This window comes from Choloepus didactylus, chromosome 14, assembly GCF_015220235.1.
Source record: "Choloepus didactylus isolate mChoDid1 chromosome 14, mChoDid1.pri, whole genome shotgun sequence".
In the NCBI taxonomy this organism is placed as follows: Eukaryota; Metazoa; Chordata; class Mammalia; order Pilosa; family Megalonychidae; genus Choloepus; species Choloepus didactylus.
This window is the reverse complement of record NC_051320.1, coordinates 28925707-28951914: the sequence shown is the minus strand read 5'-3', so window position 1 is coordinate 28951914 and position 26208 is coordinate 28925707. Positions and strand designations below refer to the sequence as shown.

Sequence of the window (26208 nt, the reverse complement as noted above, 5' to 3'; positions counted from 1 at the left end):
GCTATGGGGAGTAAAATAGAGGAATCAAGCAAGATATATTACTTTTTTTGACATATTACTTGAGCCACTGTGCGGTGTCATGCCCCAAGATGGAGAAAATGGGGGAAATGCTCATTTGGTGTGGAGATTGGGATAAGGATAAATTCAAGAGTTCTACGTCTTTCTGTTACCCTTGAAATGCTGGTTCAACCTCCAGGTAAAAAGGTCAAGTAGACAGTAGCATACTCTAAATTAGGGGTGAATTTCTGATAAGATCTTTGCCAACATTATCATACTATATCTTAAAACAATGTAATCATTATTGTTACATAATCTTTCCTCCTAATGATCTAAGTTTGATTGGATGGACTAGATAGCTAGTTGCCAAAGACGAAGTATACATGAAGATTTTCAAGGGTGCTTAGAATTGACTATGATTATCTAGTAAAATTTATAGGAGACAACCACACCTGGGCCTCCAGCCAAGTCACCGCTGAGCCTTTTATTACTGTTTTGTGTGGCTCCCTACCTTCATTGACTCTGTGGGGCAGGAAGGCCCTTTGGATGTCAATGTTAAGTCATCTTTAACAGTAGGGGTTTAATGAGTTGTTTTAGTGTTGGATGGTGAGTACTTCATATCCATAATTCCACTTCACACTGCCTTTGTTATTCAACACCATCTTAATTGAAATGCAACTTTTAAAAGAATTCCCAAGAGAAAATAGTTTACTATTCCTTTGCTCAAATAGGTCCCTCAAGCCTGACCAACAAATTATTTACTTACGGAAATAAGGACTTTATTTATTTATTTATCAATGACAGGTCAAATTGGATATTAATAGAAACAGAAACTTTTAATATAACCATTTTTATAAGGCCTGTATAAAATGAACTATGACAAGGAACTACGTCTCAAGAGTGACATCTAAACATATTTATATTAAAAGAAAAGTCACTTTAGGCTTCTGCTTTGTCTTTTCTTCATTCTATATACTCTCTTCACTGAAGGTTTCTCAATGAATGTTGCAGAGCACAGGAATAGACATTTTCCCAAAGTTTCCCACAGCCTTGTGACACAATTCTAGGATTTGGAAAGTAAATGTCAATTTTGATGCACAATGTTATCTTGAAGTTCCCAAAAGTATCAGTTTACTAAATAGGTTTTGGCTGCCATATAGTAAATGCAAAAAGTCTATATGGGAGATTGAGTCATTTTTACTAGGGAGTTGTCTCTAATTATAGCTCTAGCTTTACATTTATATCTATATCTGCATTCAGTACGCAGGAGGCATTTAAAGGTACATTCTTTAGAAAGCATGATAAATTTGGACTTTCCCTTTAAAAATAAATAATGAAAATTATCCTGTAAATCCTGAGATGGCTCTTTCTCCAAGCAGACTGTGACAGGTACACTCATCCATCAGTGGGTGACTGAATCAGTGGCATCTTGAATCTTGGGATGCAGGAAGCAGAGTGAGAAAAACACAGGTCCTGGCCTCAGAGGGACTTGGCGGGGATTCCCGGCTCTGATCAACGTGATCTCTGAAACTTAGTTTCTTCATCAGTCAGATGGAGACCACTGAGAAGATTAAATGAGAAAATGTACTGGAAGTGCCTCACGCCAAGCTGGAGCTCTCCCAATGTCCTTTCTGCCTCTCTTTTGTTGCGGGTGAAAACAACTGAGCAGATCAGTTGTTAGAACAAAGTGGTGACTATGTGGGAGCCAGAGGACAACAGACGGGCATCCAGCAGGTTGAAAAATCCCAGGTTGGAATTTTAGAAAAGTACATAAGGTTGCTAAGATACCTGGAGTAGTTGGTTGAATGGGCTTGTGAAGATAAAAGCAGGACTGGGTCTATAAACAGTTACAGGATGTTACTTAACTATTTTTTTTCCCACAAAAAGTACACTTTATTTAAGGAATTGGATGCGTTTGTAACTACCCTAGTTTATGTGTTCCCAGGTATATGTATTTTTCTTTTTAATGACTCTTTATTCATTTATTACGGGGAACCTGGACCACTCTGACCTGGTCCTTGCTTCCTTGCTCTGGTGGACCCACTAATGCTCACTGCCTCCTCCTGCTAACTAACCAAGAATAGACCCCAGGAGACCATCTGATTAATGAGATGCAGATGTCATTCCTTCAGCGGCAATTTAATGAGCTGCCCCTGTTGGAGTCATTCCAGGTGGCTTTATTAATCACTTCATTTCACCATGTCACAGTTAGAACTGTCCAGAATTCCTGCGGGGAGGAAAAGATCTATGCGTAGAGGTTCACTGAGACTCCTAAAGGGATATATATAATCTATGATGGAGGCCTGGGAAGTTTTTCATAGTACACAGCTGGACACTTTTGACCCCACATCCTCATCACTAAATGTCTAATCTCATTCATGATCAGTGGGAAAGACAGTTTTGACTGGGCCAGTGACTCATCTCCCAATCTCCCCCCCGTTCACACTGAACGATAGCGACTCCTATGAGGCAGCATCTCCGCAGAGAAGTTTAGAAGCTAACAGACTCCCAGCGAGGTATAATTTGAACATAGAAACCCATATCCCGAAATCCAGAATGGAATGGTTCTGGAAACTATGAGTGAGAAGATATCAAACTAGTACAATTTATTTCATTCTGTTAAATACAAAGGAATAATATTTAACATATTTTCTTTACTCTCAGATGATGAAAACCTTTTTTTGAAAACCTCTTATTTTGAAAGTAGACAAGAAAAATGTCTCTAATAGGAGACGGTAGACATGCTTTTGTATTATGTACATATCTATGAAGACAAGAAAAGTCTACATCACAAGCAAAAAAGCAAAATTTTTTTTCAAACCATGCACCATGTTAAAACTTCACTACAATAAAATGTCAAATTAATTTGGTAGCAAGCATATTTCTTAGAAAGTAATGACCTATTTTAAAGGTATTTTCTATTGATCTTTAGGTATTATTCCTTGGTCTGGTAAATAATATAGTCTCTTTTTATCTGCTTATAAATGCTATTTAGACAGGGCATCAAATCTGACTTGGTAATTTCTTTCTCTTTGTCTGATACGCATTATTTCACACAGATTCCCCTAACTAGGTGGAAACCAAATATGTTAATGAATGAATAATTGTTAATATTCTACTCAATCTATTAATTTATATTATCTGAAAAAAATATATATAAAGTAATGCACCCACAACAGGAATTTAGTGGAATTTCGAATACATTTGGTGCAGAAATATTATCACACAGTTTAAGAGCTAAATTTCATTCCTTTTATCCTAAAGTAAATCACTGATATTATCTCCCAAACACAGGCAACCACAGACAGGTGTTTATCAGACACAGATCAGCCTCACTTCATGATGCTCCTATCTAATATGACACAGAGGAATCAAAAGCATGGGCTAAAATCAAGATTTTTGTTGCTATTTCTGAATCAGATGCTATATTCTCTTCCACAGAGATAAATAAGAGTCATGAACTTGAGCACTGAGCCTGTGCATTTTCATTTAAATTTAATTATTATATTTATATCTTTGTGTTGGTGTCCAAAGACCATCAATTAATGTATGTGCTTTTGAAAACAAATTGAAGAGTGACATGTTTGTTGAAACTGGATGGGCTTTTAAATTTATATTCGTTTCCTTGGTACCGAAAAAGTTCTAGCAAACTTGATGCATGCTAATTTTTAAAAAGAGAAAAAAAAAGAATAGTGTTAAAAGTTACCCAAACAGTTAAGAGCAAATTCCTCAAGGAATGACAAGCTGGATATTTAAAAGGAAAGTGATTTCCTCAGGCTCCTTTCCTTGGTGGATAGCCACGGGGCTGGGATGGGGAGTCGGCATTGGTAACAGAGTTTGATTTGCTGTGATAGGTTTTTTAGAACTCAAAACTATTTTAAGACACGCAAGAGTGTCTTCATGCTGCCAGCCCCTCATGTGTCCTGCCAGCCTGGCAAATGCAGAGAAGGATGTGAGCCTGTTTATCGAGAGTCAGGGACTCCTCAGTTCCAATTTTAGCTCTTCCATTTATTTACTGAGTGATCTTGAGGTTACTTAACCTCATTTTATTTTGGAACTTCAGCCAAGAAAACAGAATCATTATAACTTAGAGGATTTTGGTTAAAAAATGCTTTCTTATAAATATGCATTATTATTTTGTGTATCTGTGATCTTTCTCAGAATTGCTGAACTTCTGTTGGAAATTGTTGAGAAGTTGCAGAAAATAGAAAAAAGGTGCAAGTTTTCACATCTTGCGCCAACTTTTAAAAAGAAAAGGTATATTCCCTAAACTATAAATTACTAAAGTCGTGTTGGTCCCTTGCTGAAGTTATTCCCTCCATCTGCAACGCCCTCAGGACTGTCTCTAGAAACAGGGAAACTTTGTCAAAATTACTCCTTGTCTAGTCTTTTGGGGAGTATAGCACTTGCCTGAATGTTATCTTTCTAACTTTTACCATGCAACCAAACAGACTCTGGTGGTATATAGGAAGTGATTCTTAAGTTTCTTGAAAGAGTTCAGGTCTTAGGGACTATCACTATATTCACCCATAAGAAATAAGGACTTTAGAAAAAAATGTAGCTCTTAGTTACATTTTTCATAACTTACGGATTATAAAACATTAAACACTATCAAATAAAATGCAAACACAGAAAACTATGTAATTCTAACAGCAATCAATGTATATATAAAGTATTTAATATATATATTTGAATACATTTTGCTATTTGAATATATATATTTCTGATATATCTACCTGGATATTTATTAAACATATATATATGCATTATACATATATACACACATATATGTACACACCAACAAAAATAATAAACATACAACAGATTCACCCCCTCAACAATTCTCCCTAACTCAACCTGGTGGATCTTTCATCAAAATTATTCACTTAAAATAAAGGTGAAAGAAAAATTCTGCCACCCAGAATTAGTGAAAAAGCTGAAGAAGAGAAAAAGATGACATCAATTTTCATTTCAGTGACAGGTGGCTTACCCTATCAATTTATAATCTGTGAAACAGGCTACGTATTATTCAATATGTAGCCAAAGACAATAGCTGGAAAGACTCATCAATCCCTTCTTTCATTTACTAAACAAGAAGGTGACACTGTTGATGGATCAGTATATAAAATTAAAGGCAGGAGGTGGTGTTTCCATTCGGGGTTTCCGTTCAATTCACGACCGTTTATGACAGGCATTTGGAAGCATCTGGACATAATTTGGTTTGGTTTTAAGATGATCATCAGACAATTTAGCTGACAGTATTTAGAGCAGTCCCATGCCCCCTGTGAAGTTCCAGCAGAACAGAGAGCCCATAAGTTATTCTGAAATAGGAGCCCACAAGCTCTGATACAACTAAGAGCTGAGTCAAGGGAGTCAAATAGAACCATATATTATACTTTCTCTGGGGTTGCCTTCAGCAATGTGAGAAGATGATGACTTTGTTACTAGGCCTAGCTAATGCAGAATTGATGCTCTGACATAAAAAAAGGGATGCACTTGGGAGTGTAAAATATACTACCACCATCTTGTAGTTGCTCATGCAAAGTGTCCAGAAGCAGCCTGATAATAAAACATTCCATGCCCAGGACACAGGGTCTATGATAAGCAGCCTGAAAACGGCAAGGCACTGACACCTGGCATATAAACCCAGGACATGAAATGCCAAGTCCAGAGATGAACCCATGCCTATTGGTAGGAGGTGGGCTCTAGGATTTCAGCATCCTTGCATATTAGACATGGGCCCCACTACGTCAGGCTCCTCAGTGTCAAGGACATAAACCATTGACAGCATAGGCCAAAGATGATGTCGTTGAGCCATGACCCAAATGCATCCCACAGAGATCACAAATACCACTTTTCTAATATCTAAAAAGGTGAGTCTACAGGAACCCCTGGCCCTGTCTGCTCTTCTCTAATTCATTCTAGGGCTTTCTTATCTCTGTCCCTTAGCACAGGCCCCTGGCCCACCAGAGTGTCAGTGGAGCCAACTGCCAGACTTGGGTCGACTTGAGATTGAACCTTGACTCATTTCCTTTGGTCAAATAGTTTAACGTAGGCTTCCATTTCTTTACCCGTAAAATAAAGGAACTAGTGCTTAGTTCACAGGGCTTCTGCAAGAATTAAATGTGATAATGTATATGAGCAGTTCAGTGAGTGCCTGGCTTGGGGAAAGTACTCGACAAATTGTAATTGAATTGTGAGTTAACACAATTAGAGACCAAAGCAAACACTTGCACAAATTTAATTGACATTTGAAGAGATGGGCATCACTTTATAACCAGAGTTCTGCAAGCACAGTTCTGAGGTATGCTTATGTTCTAGAGACAAATGTGTGGGGTTTCTAACAAAGCAGCTCCAATTTGGCAAAGCTCACCCTCACACTGCTGGATCAACGGGATTATTACTTTCAGGCTCTAGGCAGTGATGCCACCACCCGAGATGCAAGTTGAATGCATTTTCACTCCTTGCTTCTTTCCGTATAGTTGTGAAGACCCAATATGTACCATCAGGGCTGACCAAACTGTGAACAGCATAGAAGAGCAATAGCTTATTCCATTCTAACCAGCATAGAATAGAAATCTGGTATGCAACTAGTAAATATCATCAAGCAGCACAATCCAGGGCAAAGCAAAATAAAACAAAAAGCACCACTTCATTTCCAGATAGCATTCATGTGAAGAAAAGGGGGTGTGGAATTTTTTAAAATCAGGGTTTATTAGTATTTAAAAAGTAAGAAGAGACTAATGTGGTTGGCACAGATAAAGCGTACATGAGCAATTAAGCTTCTGGTATGAATTATTTTCAGATAATAAAACAATTGGTTCATGTACAGCACAAAATCCAGTTTCAATGAACACGGCACTTTATGTACAAATTTAGGTTGCTGATCACAATGTTGTTATTTATTCAACTGTACACACATTTCAATGAATGAAGGGCCATTCTTCCCCCAGATGTTGCAAAGCACTATAACCTAGTGACAAGTAAAGGTTATTTCCTTTGATTTGCCCCATTTAAACCAGTTTCAAATAGCTGGGAACATTAGAAAATAAGTTTATTTCAACTCCATTCCTGCACAGTTTTGCAGGGTAATGATTTTCCTTGAGTACGGCTGATATTCTCCTAACAAGTTTTCTCTATGGGCCTCTGCTCAGAGCAAAGAGGAATCAGTTCTTCAGATGTGTTTTCTCTTGTTCACACAATATCCACTGGCACTCAAAAATCAGATCCATACGAGAAGTGTTCAAGTGTCCTCTGTATTTTCATTAGGGATTTATGGCATTAAAGAGTATTTTCAAGAAGAGAAAACCTAGCAGAAATCAAAATTGGTAAAGTTCAGAAGGAAAAGGTGAGTAGGCCTCAAAAATGTGTGCTGGGTTCTCATCAAAAATCTGACCACCCAGTCTCAGCAGAGTGGCCTAATAAGAGTGCTTTTCCAACTCATGGCATATTGGGGATTCCAGACAACCCTATGAGTCAGACATGCAAAAAGGACAGGAAGAACTTTACAGTAAGCACTAAATGGGTTCAGTCCAGATTAGGGATTGCTGCAGGGTCTGAGATGTGCCATATGGTCAGTCCTAGGATGACCACAAAGCTGCTGGTTCCACACCTTAAATTACTTACCGAGAGTTCTAGCCCATCACACTCCTCAGTTAACATGAGGATGCCGAGCCCAATGCCTGGCCCAATAGGAGAAGCTCCATAAAGGCCTCATCCTCCTTTCCAGCCTTATTCCCTTCCTTTCCTTCTTTATTTCCAAAAAGTAAGGTGCAATTTGCTTTGTGCTTAGTGGCTGCATGGAAAGGGCACCTGGAATGCACTCACCGTGGAGTGCTGGAAACCCAAGGAAAGCACGCTTTTGAACCACAAGACAGAACAGCCACTTCCAGATAGGCATACATGAAAACAGAAAGGAAGTTCTGATAGGCTAATTGAGAAATCTGTTTCCTTTGCTTGGCAGGCTCAAAAGCCGTCTAGCTAAAAGTCAAAATAGCTATTTCTTGACAAGGCTAAAAGCTTTAAAATGTGCCTGTTTATTCAGGTTTCAAATGTTCTATAGTCAGGTTTACTTCACGTCTTATATTACTTCAATGATGTACTTCAAAATAGGTCACAGCTCTATTGGCCAAAATATTTACACAAACCAGTGCAAACAAATTTTGTCTGAACAAAGGGGCCCTGAAGACTGCAGAACCAGCAGCAAGCCCTTTTGCCTTTGTATTGCTATTATGATATCTGACTTTGCAGAAGACAAGCAGGGTGCTATTAAGTTCTCAAAACTGGTTAGGGACATTGTTGCTTCACTGGGTCTTCAGAGGATTACAGTCATTGTTGCAACTCCTGAGTATAAAAGACACAGGTGACCCCAAAGCCACTGGGCATTATGAACTCAGCCATGTAATCCTGGGGGCTCTTTTCTAATGTGCGTTGGTACTGACGCCCCTTACTAGATCATATATTCTTTGAGTCCATACTTCGTGCTCATTGCTGCCCCTCACTGCTTTCTTTTTTTTTTTTTTTTTTTTTGGGGAGAAAAAAATTTTTATTTGTAATTTCATGCTTCAAATTCTTACAGGTATATTAAGTACTATGTAAACTTGTCTTTAGGAGATCAGTATTAGACTTGGGGCAAGATAATGTCATCTGAATTTATTTGGAGAAATACAGTTTAGCTGTTCTTACAAATATTGAAGAGCTGCAAAGTTAGAAATTAGGGCATTAACAATAGTTTTTAACCTAAACCGCCCCCCTCACTTTTTAAACTTACTATTGGATTAACTTGTTTAACATTTATCCTTAAGATAGGTTAAATGTGTTACTATTTTGCATAAGTGGTCCTAGGTTGCACTTAACAACAAAATAAAATACTGGCATCATACAATAAACTATACTAGTATCAAAGGTTGCAAAAATTGGTGAGAGTCAAAATGAATCTTTAAGGTTGGAGGGACCCTTTAATACTTATCTTTGGGCTTAAGGAAAAAAGAACAGTCCTATACTGCATTTCAACTCTTAAAAATAGGAAGTGTTTTAGCAGCTTAAATCTCTTCAATTACAATATAAAACTTCTTACACTAGGATTTACTTTGAAAAATAGTTCACAACCATACCAATTATAACATACATACACTGGCACTTCAGCACAAAGGCAAACTTTAAAATTAATATGAACCTTTAAAATTAGGCTATAGTATAAAAAAACAGTCCATGGTCTTACATTCAGCAAATTCATACTAAAATATTCTATTTCTGTAGGATAAAGGCCAACAAGTTTTTACATATGCTACAAGCTTTATACATGTATTTACATGGCTCTTTCCTCCCCTAGGTACATAAAACTTTCGCATTATACAATCCCCCACTTAATGCCAACCTCTACAGAGATCATTTCAGGCTAGATCACTGTCAATAGCTTGTGCAGTGTTAGAATACAAAAAAATGTATTTTGAAAGCTACTCAGTGACTACTAAATACCATTCCTATTAAAAATGGTTTTGGAGCATGTACTGGCAGTTACCTATCCACTATATGTAACAGGGCCATCAGGATGTGCTGTGCCTCATTCTAATAAGTCCCTAATGCCCTTTCCACATGAACCACTGTAAAACTTATTAAAATGTACTTAACTATTCATTAAGGAAAATTCACATTTTTTGTTAGCAGTGCATCAGGTTGTTGACATATTCTTGTTCTGGTGTTCATAGGACATTCAACTCAAATGTTCAACTAGTTCTTAGTCACTCTGTCTTAGCTAGATGTTTGTAACCTGATTCACTAGCTTTCAACAAGTAAATCTACTGATCCATGAATGATAATTTTAAATTAGTAGTTTCCCCCAACAAGTATTAAAAAGGTTTTGTCATCCTCCAAATCTAAACTTGGTTTCACCTGAGTTACTTAATTAAGAATAGTTAAGTTCAATCATTAATAACTTAGTTATTTTAAGTAGCACTGATACTACCATTACCTCATAGTGCCCACAATACATAAAACAAGTGAGATTAAGTCTAATCATATTTTCTACATTAGCAGTTTTATACAGAGTAATTCCCTAATGAATTTGTTTCAGACCAACTGACAACTAGTTTTAAATGTGATGCCTAAATTTAAACATAAGTATTTTCTTATTTTATACCTGTACTTTAAGTAGCGTTTTAAGCTGAAATGTCATTATTTCCTTATCAGAAGGATTAAAGGGAACAGGAACCCAGTGGCTTGGTGGTTTAGGAAGAACACTTGGTGATGGTGGCTCACTAAATTTGGCTCCAGCATAGTTCTGACTAGTTTGAGACTTAAAAAGTAAGCTGGAACTTGACAAACTAGAGTTCCAATTTTGATTATTTGAAAAGTGTACTTTGTTCTTGCCCCCATTTTGCATGGCCTGCCATGCAGCTGCTGCTGAGTTATAACCATGTCCTCTTTCTTTTTTCTTATGAACAATCTTCATCTGGGAATTCTGGTCCTTGGTCTTCTGTCTATTAAGCTGTTGTTGGTTCTTACTAACATTTCTAGATTGGGAAACTGGAATGTTATACCTCTCTCCACCACCCATCTTCAGGTTGTCACCTTTCAGTCTGCTTTTCAGATTGCAGGATTTCCACTACCCGTCCTCTTCCTTGCTGCCAAGCCCAGGATAATAGGTGTTGCTTTCTGACAGATCCTTTCCTTTGTCTGAATACAGAAGTTTTCATGGGCCAATCTGCTGAAGACAGCCTAGGAGCTGAGGCCAACATCTGAGTTTCCTCAGCACACAAGTTTGAGAGAAGTCCTAGCGACTTCAAGCTCGGTACTGCAACAGCAGCGGAACCTATTCGACCTTGGAGTCTCCCTCCCCTTCCAGGGAGAGACGAGGCACGGAACGAACAAAGCCCAAGAGCACTGACGAACTACCTGCTGATCACCCAAGCATCTGCCGACCCAACCACCCCTTTCTGTCTCTACTGACCACTGCTTTCTTTTTAATGATGGGTTTGTACCATTTAGACAGTGCTATCTAATAGAAATATAACATGAGCCACAAATGTCATTTAAAATTTTCTAATAGTCACATTAAAAAAATTAAAGAGAAACAGGTGAAACTAATGTTAATACTATATTTTATTTAACGCAATATGCCAAAATATTACCCAGGTCAACATGTAATCAAAATAAAAATTATTAATGGGATATTTTGCGTTTTCTTTTTCACACTAAGTCTCCAAGATCCAGGGTGTATTTTACACTTACAGCACATGTCAATTCAGACTAGCCACATTTCAAGTGCTCAATAGCTGTTTGTAGCTAGAGGTTACAATACTGGACAGTGTAGATAGTTTTTCCTTTCCACTCACTTAACTAAATCTGGTTTAATTAAATTTCAAGGTTTAATTCAAATCCTGAGCTTACTACAGTTCTGTGCTCAAAAGTCCATGCAATAAATAGCCATTCACTGAATAAGAATTTCTGGTTTTTGAGGCACATGTGCACAGCTATCACAGCTTCCTATGAAATACCCGGATTAACAATTAATACGTAATAACTATTAAGCCCATCACTTGTCCCAGGCACTGTTACGTGTTTCACATACATTATTTCATGAATTCTTATCACTAATTACTGTGTGAGGTAGGTACTATTATTATACTCATTTCACAGTTTAGGAAACCAAGTCTTAGAGACGTTGTGTAGCCTGCCCAAGATCCTGCTGCTAGCTAGTAAGGAGCCAGATGAAGATTTAAAACTAGGCAGTTTGATGACAATGTCTGGTGTTTGGCCATCGTATACTCACAGTATTCAGACAACCGAGGCGAGCCAACGGTATCCAATTTCACTGGTCTAATTTGATGTGATATAAAATGGAAGGTTAAAAGAACAGGAAGATTTAGTAATGAGAGATTAAGCAGGAAAGAAGATCTAGGCGGCACATCTAGAATCACAATTTCTTTTGCCCGACTTAGAAACTCACAATACATATTTCTTCCAAGAGTAGATGCAAAGAATTACCTCCACGGTGTTGATTTAACTCACTTACAGAAAGATAAATATATTGGAAGATGCTTTGTAAAATAGGATTTTAGGGCTGTCAGAAAAACGAATGCATCTACAAGTTGGGAGCAATTAAGTCTGTCATACCGGTAGAACCATTACCATCAAAATAATCCCCAAATTAAAGCATATGCAAGCTACTTTAATTCAGCAAAACTTTTCTTAAATAGGAACAATTTATTGGATTGTCAAGAGGGAACTTGGGGTGGTTTTATTAATGGCGCGGTTATAAAAGGTAGCTACTGCTTGATCTCCTGCACCTGTGCTTCCATTCTTTTCTTCTCATTATCCCTTTACCAACCTCCTCCACCCCCGACACACACACCTCTTATCCCAATATAGACACCTGCCCTAACCCTATGTTTGAAATCACACTTTAATGAAAGTTATCATGGTAAACACTTAATATATAAATTTACAAGGTTATGGCTGGGGAGGGTACTGAAGACCAACTTCTTTCACATTTATACCCTTTTTAGGACTGGTCCTGAACTACTTGTTACATAAAATTGAATTAATGGATTAGCTGATAAAAGCATCATTTAAAAGATTTTAAGTTCAGAAGATAAAGTTTTTCACCAAAATCCTAAATAGTCAATTAGCCCATACTGAAGTTGACCATAATGTAATATTTTAAACTAAAATCCTTTTTTTTTCCTAATACATTTTTATCATAAGTTGTTTTATGGAGATTCTTATACTTTCCTATTTAGGATCTGACTTTACAAAACGAATTTTTTTAACAAGTTTTATTTTTTTTAATCAATATTCCTCAGCATTAGTTTTTCCAGCAGCACTGGATTGAGTGCTACTACAGTTTCAATATTCTTTGAAAACTGCACTTTTTTAAAGATCATTTTCTAAAATACTTCACTCTGATAAAGCAGGATTTGGGTTCTGTTCCACGATATGCCCTAACTGATCACTGATGATCATGATGAAAAGCAGCAAAACATAGGACTGGCTCATATGTGTGATTTTTCTGTTTATTCACTTATTCCTCTGTGATTCATTTGCTCCACAAGCAAGTGTTTACCTCCTACCATGTGTATGGTACTGCAATGTCTCCATGCATGCAGAAATCATTATCTTGGAGGGAAACTGATGTATAAATAATGGTCTGGATCACACCATCAAGCAAAAAAAAAAAAAAAATGAGAATCAGAGTTAATGGTCATGTTGATTGGACAAAGCACATACTATTCCTTTCCTTCTATTCTTTGCCTTGCAGGACAAAGAGACTCTTCATCATGCACTGCCACATCTCCTTGGGGCTATAGCATGGGACAAAAACAAACATGCATTTGATGAAGTATCCCTGTCCTACCTTCTTGGCTATCAACTTTCCTTTACTCAACAAGATGCCACCTGTTTTACCTTTCCAGGTTTCCATTCCATCTTTCTATTTTTAGTTTTATTCTCTGTTACAGGAAAAGTCCTGCAGTTCTCAACCACAGCTGCACATCAGATAAACTTGGGAGCTTAAAAAAATAGACCTTTCCCCAGAATCATGTATATGGTGCAGCCCTGGCACTTGCATTTTTTTCAAAGCTCCCTTGGTGAGTCTAGTAAGCAGCCAGTGAAGCAAAGGACTACTCCAATAGCGATCAGAAAGCCTCAGGAGTGAAACTTGGGCAAAGGCACAGACTTCCTGGGTGTCCCTGCTTAGCAAAGAGCAGTCTTCCCTTGAGGAGAATTATTCAGAACTCTACCTGGGCGAGAGGCAGTAAAGAGGCCAGATTAAGGAGATTCTTTTGGTCAAATAATAGCACAAGGCAACTCTCACAGCCCGAGGGGGAGAAGTCTAATACTGGGGGAGGAAAAAATGTGGAATATTAAGAAGTGTTAAAATAAATGACTGCATGAGAACTGGAAACTAGTTTCTCTGCCTGAAGAAGAGGAGCAGGTAATCAGTAATATAACTTGTGGACATGTAATCAGTAGATTTGGGACCAGTGAGTGATATTTCTGGGCTTCCACTGTTGTGGTTAGAGCAGGCTTAAGAACAGTCATCCTGGGTCAGATCTATGAGCTATGCACCCCAGAGTCCTTTGACGCAACAAAGATCAATGATGAAAGCCATATCCCTGAAAACTCTAGCTTCCCTTAGTATCATAATGGATTTGTTAACCACAAAAATATCTAAAATATAAAAAAAAAAAATTCATGTTTTCACTCTGTGCCATCCCTGGAGGTACAAAGAGGGTGATAATTCAGCCAGACCGGGCATGCCTGGAAGTCAACAGTGAGAATTCAAAGAAGTCAAATGAAAAGTTGGGGGATGAATTTAAATCCTGTCTCAAATTGGCCTTTGGTCATCTATCCTCTAAAGGCAAGAAGGGTGCTTTTATTTGGATTTTTCTCCATTCTGGGGTGGGAAACAATGCAACATGGTGGAAAAAGTCTTCCAGGCTCTGCCAGTAGAACCCTATGTCCTAGCAGGTTGCCTAACCTCTCCAAATACAGCCTCAACAACCATAAATGGAGAAAATGGTATCCAATGGCTTCTGAGTCTCTTCCAGCTATAAAAGCCTATGCATAGACTGACACTGGATTTGACAGTAGTTTGGGGCACTGCTTGCATGTGTTTTTGTTTGTTTAAGAGGCAGAAATTAGATGGTAGCTACAATTTTAAGGATGACTTGAAAATACGCATTTGCTTTATATAAGCAAACCACACAATTAGAAATGCTCTTTGAAAGAACTCAGCTTCAAAAGAGAAAAGAGATTGTCACATGGTTATTGGAGAGAGGTAAAAGAGTCAGCACTATTTATGAAGCTGGGTAGCCAATGCCCTTGGCGGAAATAGCTTCTGAGGACTAAAGAACAAAAAGGCTCAACTCCAGGGTAGTTGACCAATCTTTTGTAAGTTTCAATACATCTGCAAGGGAAAACTTCAGGGTGTTTGCTCTAGCTTTAGTGTCACATGAAAGATAAAAAGAGGGGGGAAAGAAGAGATGAGAGAAGACTAGATTTTGACCCATTTTGAAGGTCATAGAGATCTCAAAAGATCGGTTACACAGTTCTGAATGGCTGAGGCTGAAATCTCTAATGACTACCATGGGGAAAAGTAGTGATAATTCTAACAATCGTTAATAAATTTAAGTGTTAGTATGTGCTAATTGCCTTCCATTTATTTTCTCACTCTATCTTCACAACTATATGGCATTACTATTACCCCATTTTGCAGATGAGAATACAAAAGCTGAGCTGGCTGAAGTCTCAGAGCTCCTAAGAGGAGGAGCTAGGAAATGCCTACACATGGCCTTCTAATTTTTACCTCTATTTACTTTTCATTCCACATTCATTTCTTTTTTGCACCCCCTCAACTGCCTTCAAATCTGGTCTTCCAGGAGTCTTTTCTTCATCTACTTTACCTTTTGCTCTTCACATGTTTACATATGAGGTTGTACAATTCCTTCTTGGTGATTCTTTGGTGGCTTGTAGGCTTAACAGTCCTTTATTCAAGCGCATAGTAGTGCAACTCATCTGTTACACAGAATTTATATGGAAAGGAGATGAGAGAAGAGGGACTCAGAATTCCGCCAAACCTTCCAAGAATTAGCTATTTTTACAAAAAGAATCACTGACCACTGGGGCACATCTTTGCTGCATTAGCTATTGCCAGAAATATTGCATAAATTTCCTCATTTGATGGCCTTCTCTGCTTCCTCCCTCTTCCAGCCCACACACACGCTTCGTGATTAGCTAACAGGGATAATCTGATCGAAAAGGGTGATCACTCCGGAAGGATTGACAGCTCCAATTTCCCTACAAAAAAGATCTACTGAGTAAGAGGAGGAAAAACACTGTTTTAGAAAGCAATGAACTAAACTGAAATCTCCTACTACAACTTGCCAAGCAAAAGGAGATTAACTCTCTCAATACTGGTCATTGTATAATACACAATTTATTTAGAGTAGGGCTGTACCTTGCGGTCTGGTTTAGTCCAGTGACACTATCAAATGTGGATTAAACCAGCCGCACAGTGCAGTAAGCCATTTCATCCCTGTTTATCTTTGGTTACTGCTAGCAGAGGCTGAATCAAAGGGGTTGGATGGTGATGGTGGCAAGAGGATTTCAGCCTCTATAATCTCTGTCAAACATTGTGCAGGTTTGTATATAGTATATCCTCCAGAAAAAGCCATATTCTTTAATGCATTCTTGCGGGGTCAGATGTATTAGTGTGGATTGGATTGGAACTTACTGGTTCAGTCCATGGAGTTGTGTCCCACCCAACTGCAGGTGATAACTCTGACTGGATAATTTCCATGGAGGTGTGGCCCTGCCCATTCAGCATGGGCCTTGTTTAGTTTACTGGAGCACTATATAAGCTCAGACAGAAGGAGCTCATAGTTAGTTGGAGCTGAGAGACACATTTTGAAGATGGCCATTGGAAGCTGATGCAGACATTTTGGAGAACACCATTTTGAAACACAACCTGGGATCAAGCAGACGCCAACCACATGCCTTCCCAGCTAACACAGGTTTTCCGGACGCCATTGGCCATCCTCAACATCTGAGTGTATGTTGTATACATTATGCTCCTTGAACTTAATATTTCCAACTACATTTCCTAAGAAAAGGATATTCACTTATGTAACCATTTAAGTGCAGTTATCAAGTTCTAGAAATTTAACATTGATATAAACATGTAGTGCATATTCCAATTTTTTCATATGTCCCAGTAATGGCCTTTGGGGAGGCTTCTCCTCCATTATTAGATCCCGTCCAGGGTCATGCACTGCATTTGTCATTGTCTCTTCAGTGGCTTCTTTTTTGAAATTGTGGCAACATATACTATGTAAACGTTCCCATCTCCAGCACTCCCAAGCATACCGGTCAGTGGGGAGCCTAGTATCTTGAAACAAACCGTGTGGTTGTTTGGCAATTGCGCCTTTGAAGCATGAGCACCATCCAACAGTTGCCACTCCCACCTAGATCCCGCCTGTAAGTCTCTCTGGTAAAGGAACTGTGGAGCAGCCTCTGATTTGGGGGCAGATTTTTCAAGCCTGGAAGATAGTGATTTAGTCTTTTGGCAGGTCAGAGTTTATTTGTCAGTGGCAGAAATGGACCAGTACCTGAGTTTTAGGCTCCTTCTTGTTCTCATTTCACTACTTTGCTTCCCACTTTTAACTGAAATTAAGGTTTAGTCTTCTACAATTTGAACTGTCATGTCAAAAATTGCTCTGAGAGACTAAGAAATTTGATTTGTTTTATCATAGTTGTAAAAATCACTGTTTGGGAGTCAAAGAGAACTCACTGCCTCTGCTTCTTATTAGCTCTGTGACCTTGGGCAAGTTACTGAACCTCTCTGAGCCACAGATTTCTAACTTGCAGCATAACAGGGATCATAATGTTGCCTGATTGGTGGTCAGGATGGATGAGATAAGGGATGCAAAACACTTGGTAAACCCTGCTGTCATGACTGGAAACTAATCTCATCACAATGAAAGGATTGGAGCTCAGTAGAGGAATGCTGCATCCTTTCCATAGTTTATAATGGACAGTTGTCCGCAAATAGATTTCTAACTTAGATAAAAAGCAATCAAGCTAGTTTGCCTGCTATCAGTTACTTTAACACCGTTTAGGAGTACATATTTGCTACACGACTCAGATTTCAACTACCTTCCCTTGAGTGACAGTGTAATGGCAGACTCTTTCATATAAATCATCCTTTTAGCTTAAACATAACCCTGTGAGACAGGTACTAGGATCCCCATAAAAGGTTACCAGAGAACTCTAGATTTCCAGAGAAGGTTCAGAGGAACTATGTGATAGGCCTGCAAACAGTTGGGATATGAACACAGATCTGATTTCACTAGTGTCGCTTCAGGCCCCATGAACATCAGGGAATTTACAATGAGAACTAACATTCACTGAGCACTTACTATGTGGCAGTCATTGTTCTAACTACCCCAGTATTTATTTTGCTTCAGATTAATTTACTTAATCCTCACAAATACCCTATGAAGTGAGTACTATTACCCTATTTTATAGATGAGAAAATGGAGGCACAAGGAAATTAAGGAATTTGCCTAAAGTGACACAGAAGTCAGACTGTTTCTCTCTGAGGCCCTAGAGAAGCCACAGATTATAACACTTCTGTCAGATTAAAGACATCTGGAATTATTCCACATTAAATGTTTTGTTAGCACATGCTCTTATCTTTTCTCCTTTCTATTTCATACTCCAAATGAAGTTTTAGCATCTTTGTTCACAGTTAAACCTTGCAGCCTACTTACCAGCATTTACAGTGTATCCCATCCTATGAAAACAAGTGGTAAACCCTGATAATACTAGAGGAGAGGAAGTCAAAACTGCAGATTAGAAACATTTCCTACTCTCTCACAGTGAATTCTTGGTGAGAGAGATGGGGGCACTTTTCTTTCCATTCTGGATTCCATATTCCCCAGAAAGATCACCTGGAGTTCCTTTGGAGCCTTTTCTGTCAATCAGGCAGACAAAATAAGCTGAATGACAGGATAAAAAGTCACCAGGAAGATGCTTTCTTCATTCTGATAGTAACCAAACCTAATCTTCATTCAAAATCTCACATAAATTGAATGATATTCCTTTAGAAGCATTCTCAGATACTTTGCTCTCTGAAGGTGAAGGAAATAATTGCCTCTGCCAATCTCCATTCAGGATTTGCAGCTTACTGCCAAAGGGGGAAGAGGAAGTTTAATTGGGTCCAGCCTTTCCAACAAACACAGAATTATGGCTACTGACAGGCCATCACCTCCCAGGAATGCCCAGCCCTCACATGGAGCTTCAGGCCTCATAAAGAATTACGGAGAGATTAGGTTTCCCCAGAAGGATTCAACAAAGTGGAGCCTGGGCTGCACTGCTACGCCAGACCTGAGAGCAGTTACACAGATGCTAAGATTTCAGATTCATCCTGCCTGAGCCAGTTCCTAATACAAGGGAGTGCTAGCACTGTTTTTGGGCTCCCCAAAGAATTTCAGGTGGCTTAAAAGAGATGATGTCCAGGATGGGAGAGAAGGAAGGTAATATTTTACTCCAGGCTCTAGATATCTTCCCATCAACACAAATCATTGGACCACATTGTCTCATTCTCCAATTACACAATTTAAAGAACTTGTCTTTCTATGCTAACCCTGTCATTAAGACCCTATATGAATCCAAATTTGAACCTGATCCTCTTATAAAGTTATTATTCTCTTTAGATTTGAGTTGATTAGAACTAATGGCATTCTTCACGATTGTTCTTTCTCCTGTTGAGGGAATGCAGCACTATTAAAATTATACTTGAATCCCAATACCAAGAAAGAAAGGTGAAACTTAGTTGCTTGACTGTACCAGGAAGGAAATTTATTTATCTGGTTAGTAGTCTAAGCTGTTGCTACTCTAAGTGTGGCCCATACTTTCTCAGAGACTGTGTCACCCAGAGGTGGTCAGAAACATGGAATCTCAGTCCCATTCCTAGACCTGGAGACTCAGAATCTGCATTTTTAACAAGAACCCCAAGTGATTCGTGAGCACATGGAAGTTTGAAAAGCTGTGGTCTACACTCTCTCTAATAGTGCCTCTGTGCTGTGATCAGAGTCAGTGAACAAAAAGATTAGTTACTCATTACTATCTCCCCTTCCATCTCCCTCGTACTCTCTAGTGATTTCTAAATGCAATTACAATTGGGCCTTAACTTCCAGACTGCATCAGTTTTCTCACACTTGGATCACGTCCAACAATTCTTCTGAACCTGGACATCGACCCAGAGCAATGGAAACATTGGAGGGCTACAACGAGCAGATGATTTCCCATAATTTGAGCAGTCATGAGTAAATGGACACTATTCCAAACTTTAGACGTTCCAATGTTTTCCAGTCTGACTCCCAGCTTTTGACTTTAAGAGAGAGAGGGTGGGGGACCAGAGTGCCCCCAGACCGTTTGTTAGGGCTGCAGCATCAGGCTGAGCAGGTGTGCAATGCCCAAGCCTCAGGGCCCATGTCCACATCATAGTTTATGTATGTGGTGGTTTTGTAATAGAGCTCTATGAAATGACTTAAATATAAAAGCTCTGAGTGATGGTGGCTTGGGCTATTTAATTGTGTTGCATGGGAATAAATGGTGATGCACAGATGAAAGACGAACTTTCAATTCCAACTGTGCAGTAGAAACAGACTACCCACCAAAAGGATCTCCCAAATTGGAAGAATGTCCAAGAGTGTCAAGTGCTGATCCTTCAGCATCTCCAAGTAGATCACAGAGACACAGAACGCTCATGTTAGAAAGACTGAGCCCATAAAGTGTGGGGCAGAATGAGCCCCCTAAGATGTCCACAACCTAATCCCTAGAACCTGTGAATATGTTACATTACATGGCAAAAGGGACCTTTCAGATGTAAATAAGGTTATGGGCCTTAAACAGGGATTATCCAAAAAGGCACCATTCTAGTCACATGAGCCTGTAAAAGCAGAGAATGTTCTCCAGCTAAAGGCAGGAGAGATGATGCAGAAGGAGAAGTCAGAGAGATTCAGAGAATGAGAGGGATTTGATGTGCCACTGCTGGTTTGAAGATGGAAGGGGCACCGTGACAAGAAAGGCAGGTGTCCCTAAGAGAGCCTCCTGCTAACAGCCTGCAAGGAAATGGGGGCCTCAGCACTCCAACTAAAAAAAAAACTGAATTCTGCCAACAACCTGAGTGAGCTTGGAAGCAGATTCTTCCCCAGAATCTTTGGAAAGGAGTGTGGCCCTGTGGACACCTTGATTTCCATCTTGCAAGATCTGGAACAGAGAAACCAGTCAAGCCCACCGGACTTCTGACCTACAGAAGTGCATGATAAGTTTCTGTTTGTTTTAAGCTGCTAAATGTGTGGTAACTTGTTACAACAGCATTGGAAACAAAAACAGGAGGGATTAAATAAAAACCCACTGAATCAAATTTCATCAAGATGAAAGTTATCTATGGAGATGTTGTGTTTAACAAAGAACCACAGAGGACTGCCATACTGGGGGGAGGTTGGGGGTGGTGATGGACACACTCTGATCTCAAGACATTAATACTGTCAATGGAATATTAAGCATGCCCATAAGGAATGTTGGTTCAGTTTTCTAATTAAATGCTTACTAATTAATTGCGTAATTCTTCTCATAGTAGCAGATCAGGCCAAATCATGATGAAGTAATGATGGATGAAGGACAACATTCCATCACACCTGCCCAGGTGGCTGGGCTGTGTCATCTGGTAGAGGCCCCATTAGTTGTGCATAAGTTACATTTCACAGAATTGGCATCTGAAAGCAGGAGTCAGCAAACTTTTCCTGTAAATGGCAAATAGTAAATACTGGGCTTTGCAAGCCAAATAGTCTCTTTTGCAACCCCTCAACTCTGCCCTTGTAGCATGAAAGCAATCATAGACACCATATAAACAAATGAGTGTGGCTGTGTTCCAATAAAATTTTATTTGTTGACACATTTAAATTCCATAAAATTTTCATGTCATGAAATGTCCCTCTCTTTTCAACTCTGAAAACATGCAAAAATCATTCTAAGTGTGCAGACCATACACAAACAGGCAGTGGGCTAGAGATGGCTGACCCTTGATTTTCTGCATGATTTTTCTGTAAACCTACAACTTCTCTAATAAAAAACAAAAATTAAAGCTGCATTTGCACAAAGGTGGTACAGGCACAAGGCCGAAGACCAGGAATGAATCAACATGTCTTTCAGGACATTTTGAATAACACTGAAAACATCAGCTCAGTAGGAACATCTGGTTTTCAAAAAGAATTGATGAAACATTTATTTATTAATATTGGTATGTGACAATTTAACAATTTAATTATAATGCATTTATTCCTTGTAGAATTAAGTTATAAAGGGGTGTCTTTATGTATCTTCTCCCTGCCCTCTTTTGCCAAAATAACTGCATGTTGGTGGAAAGGACAATGCTAATATATCTTACAGTTGAAAACTCTAGATAAGGGAAAATGGCTACCAGCATAGGCACTAAAGGAGAACGTGTCTAAATCTGCCCTCTCTATTCTCAATGTTTAAAAAATTCACTATTAGTGAAGTCAAGTTTGTAGTTGGAAATTCTCACTACTAATAGAGTGGCAGTTTGATCAACATGCACTAAATGTAAAAATGAAATCTAAAATTATACCCATTGTATAAAATAGAAAACCTCTGAATTTAAAGTAGAATGGATGAAAAAAGAAACAAAAATCCTATAGTTAATTAACTTCCTGCCTGTATCTCTCTATCTGTATCAAAAATTATGTGGATTGTATTAAAGACCCTGGACAAAGAAAAGAATTTACTTGAAGAGTAAATTCCCATAACCATTATAACAAATGGTGTGCTCATAAATGTTTAACTGGTTCTGGTGGAGGGGAAAAGCCCTAGTTTGTAGTATTTGCCAATTTCTATGCTATAACTATTCCACTTTAGCTGATTTCAAGTTAGCAACATGCCATGGCAATGTCACTGAATGCTTTGTAGGGAAAAGATGTATGTAATCCTCTTGCCAGCTGGTGGGAGCCAGCTCCAACATACAACAGGTTATAATAATAATAAATGTGTACAACTGTATAGTACTTGACAGGTGACCATGATGTCAACTTGCTGTAAGAGAGAGCGTAAGAGAGCATCATGGAATCATAGCACCTTGGTATTGGGAGATGTTTTAGCTTCTCGGCTACTAAAACAAATACCATACAATGGATTGGCTTAACAACAGGTTAAGCTTCCTCCTGAGGTTGGTATCTTCTGGCTGTCTGGCAATGTTTGGGGTTCCTTGGTTTTTCCATCACATAGCAATGCACCTGGTGGTGTCTTCTTTCTCTTCTGGGTTCCATTGACTTCTTTCTTCTGGCTGTTCCCCAGGGCTTTTCTGTGGCCTTCTCTATTCTGCTTCCAGTAATAGGGTTAAGATCCATCCTGATTCAGCTGAACCACATCGTCACTGAAGTAACCACATGAAAAGGTCCTATTTACAATGAGTTCACACCCATAGGAATGGACTAAGATTAAGAACATGTTTTTCTGGGGTACATAACTGCAAGTCACCACAAAAGAGATTTCAGTTTCTAGCCAGTGCACTACCTCTAACTAGCCATGTAATAACACTGAACAAGTCACTTCATCTCTCTAGGCCTCAGATTCCTCATCTGTGTATTTATTTGATTAATGTCTCTTCTCCCCAAATTGCTATAATCTGAAGGAGGGCAGAGGTTCTATCTCTTGCTCACTGTTGCAGGGTCAGTGCCTAGTAAAGAGCCTGGCTTTAGGAAACTCTTAGAGTGGCCATGTGGTATTCTTTCCTGTTCAGAACCCACTCCCCTTCTGGTGACAGCCCCCCACTTTTCCTGCTTGTCCTCTACTCTCAATTCATGTGATTCAATTGAAACTGATTCCTTTCCTAGCTCCAAATGGAGCACGTAACTCTGGTTCGGCCAGTGAGAGTATCACATTTCCTTTGCCATACTGGCCATGATGATTGGTTCAAGGACTGGCATGAGATTCAGGAAAGACCAGTGAGAACCAATAAGGATCAGTGGTGGGTTAAAATATTATTATTTTTTGGAAATTCTGGAAAAGAAAAATTGGTTTTCTTTTGGGACTGCTGAGAGGGTAGAATGTAAGCTTGGAGTTTCCAGAAGCCATAGAACTCCCTAAGCAGAGGGTCTGCCTAAGAACAGAACCAAGACTGATGAACAAAGAGTTGGGATTAACTTCAGGTGATATTGGGGTCCCTAAATAGGGAGTTACCAAACACCATGAGTTTACTTCTGCCCATGGGACTCAACCTACTGTTAACACTGGAGTTTTCTCTACTTGATTCTTTAGATGTCCTGGATAATCCCAGCTGGATTACCACAACTGGATTAACCCCACGTCAGGACTGTTGTGTGGCATTAATGTTTCAAAATGTCCTTTTATTTTGTCCTTAGTGGCACTGTCTTCCATTATTTATTTCTTGACAATGGTTTTGAATCCTTAATTGCATTGCCATTTGCTTAGAGCCTAAAGTGTATGCACTTTAATATATGTAGCTCTCAAAAATTCTGGGGCTGCCCATGGTTCAGAAAGCACAAGTCTACTTCAGAAGCTCTAAAGTAGAGGCAGGAAGGCATATAGAACACTTTACAAAAGCCATGATCACCAGGTTAAGGCCTTAACCTCACAGTGGGGCATTCAATTAGATGTTCTTCAACAGCAAATGTGTGCTGCAAGCAGGTTAGTTCTTTCCAGAAGTGTCAACCCTAAGAGAAATCCACCAACACCTCATATTAGCTCTACCTATGGATGAAAGGGTGGATGCAAAAGTGAGAACCTCCCTATCTGAAAGCTATCTCCAGGAGGCTCTGGAGAGACACATATTTATTGGCCTCTACTTTCCTGAGATATCAACCGAAAGATCAAAGAGTCCTAGTGCTTTGGTGCTATCTTCTAGAAACTCTCCTAAAATAGTGTTATTTTGATGCCTGTTCACCCTTTCCTCATGGAATAAACCCGCTAACCTGCTAAATCACTGTAAAAAGAAGTGCTTCAAATAATAAAATGTCAGCCTTTGGTGCAACAGGCACACATACCCCTTAACAGGTATGCAATTCACATGATAAAACACAATGCTAGCTCTGCTATAATGTTACGTATGCATTCCTAAAAATCACTTTGGTATGCAAAACCATGCAATAATCACCACAGGACTTACGGGAAAAATGGAGAGAGGGGAAGAACACCAAAAAACTTCAGCAGTGAAAAATTAAAAAAAAAAGGGGGTAACCTAATAAAAATGGTAACACAGTTTTATACACATTATGTGATTAATAAATACATAAATATGACACTACTTTAGAAAAGACCTGAAGTTTGCTTGTAGAAGTAGGCATCGGAAGGGCTGTAGCTTGAGAGTTACTGTGAGGTGCTGGAAGAAGGGTTGTCTAGAATCAGGTGCAGTTGTAACACTGAATGTGGATGGGCCCGGCTCAAAACATACAGTCCACTGAGGGGGCTGACAGATGTCTGAGGGGTGCGTGTGTGCATTTTATATACTTCTCCGTGGCTCCACTCAGTTGGGTGCAGTTTTCTGCATTCACCTAGTGATTTTCATTGACAAAATCATGGATAAGCAGAGGAGAAATACGCTTATGTTCAAATTGTTCCCTAAGATACCAATTGCATGAAAAAATCTGCATTTTCAAAATAAGTGTTTATAGCAGAACTGACTGTACATTGCTTTTTGACTCTATACTTTCTGCTCTTTCCAGGTTTTAAACAAGGTTGTCGATGACAGAAAATATCCAATGTACAAAAAAAAAATTCAAATTTAAAAGCACCATAAATGCTTTTTAAGTTTTCAATTAATTAGCATTTTATTTACAAACACTCTATACCCACCAAGCAATAACTCCCCACCCTGCCCCACCCAGACTCCCTAGAAAGTATGTTTAATATCACTGTGGGAGTCAGGAGGCTACATCTCTCTGACCCTTTCTTTTTCACTCCTTACTGACCTCCTTCTCTACATCCAGCACTAGGGGTGTTCACATTTTTTTCAGCATCTTCTGTATAAAAATCTACTTTCTTAAAAGAGTTAGATAAATGTATTCTTACTAAGGTACACATGACTGATAAGGGTAAAGAACTAGGAACAATTTTACAATGACCAAAGCTTCAAATTAAAGGAAGGTGTACTTTTAGAATTTTATGCATTATCAAACTGTTGGGGGACAAAGGGAACTCCTAATTGCTTCAGAAATATCATCACAAACAACAGCCATTACTTAGAACAGTAGCTCTTGGTGCCACCATTCATACTTGATTGTATGAGGAGCAGTTACGGCATTAGAAGATGCACATCTACAATTTGGCTCCACCTTAACCTAGTTGTTTGAAAGTCTTTCAAGGCCCCATCTAGTCACTGCCAGATCTCTTTCAGAGGGTTGTTATGAAGCACAAATGAAAGAACATACACAACCATCTGGCATGCTTCATGGCTGGTGCAGGGCACCTGCTCTGGAAGCAGACTGCCAGGAAATCCTAACTCCACTACTTCCTAGCTGTTTGAGCTTGGCTATGACTCAGCCTCTCTAAGCTTCAGTTTCTTTATCTATAAAATAAAGATAGTAGCAGTTCTGAGAAAATAAAATGAAATACCTATAAAAGTGCTAGCACAAGGTCTAGACAGAGTTATGCCCCAAACATGTTATTAAA

General features: G+C 38.9%; 2 protein-coding genes across 4 annotated transcripts in view; both read right to left on the bottom strand.

Annotated features, from left to right (window-relative positions):
- The window catches only part of KCNB2 (potassium voltage-gated channel subfamily B member 2), a 407843-nt gene that overhangs the window by 295344 nt on the left and 86291 nt on the right, over window positions 1–26208 (bottom strand). The window lies entirely within an intron of this gene.
- Window positions 8635–10803, bottom strand: LOC119509368 (proline-rich nuclear receptor coactivator 2-like). The gene has a single exon (XM_037803347.1). It carries the CDS (start codon window positions 10550–10552, stop codon window positions 10130–10132), a length of 423 nt encoding a protein of 140 aa, XP_037659275.1. The 5' UTR covers window positions 10553–10803; the 3' UTR covers window positions 8635–10129.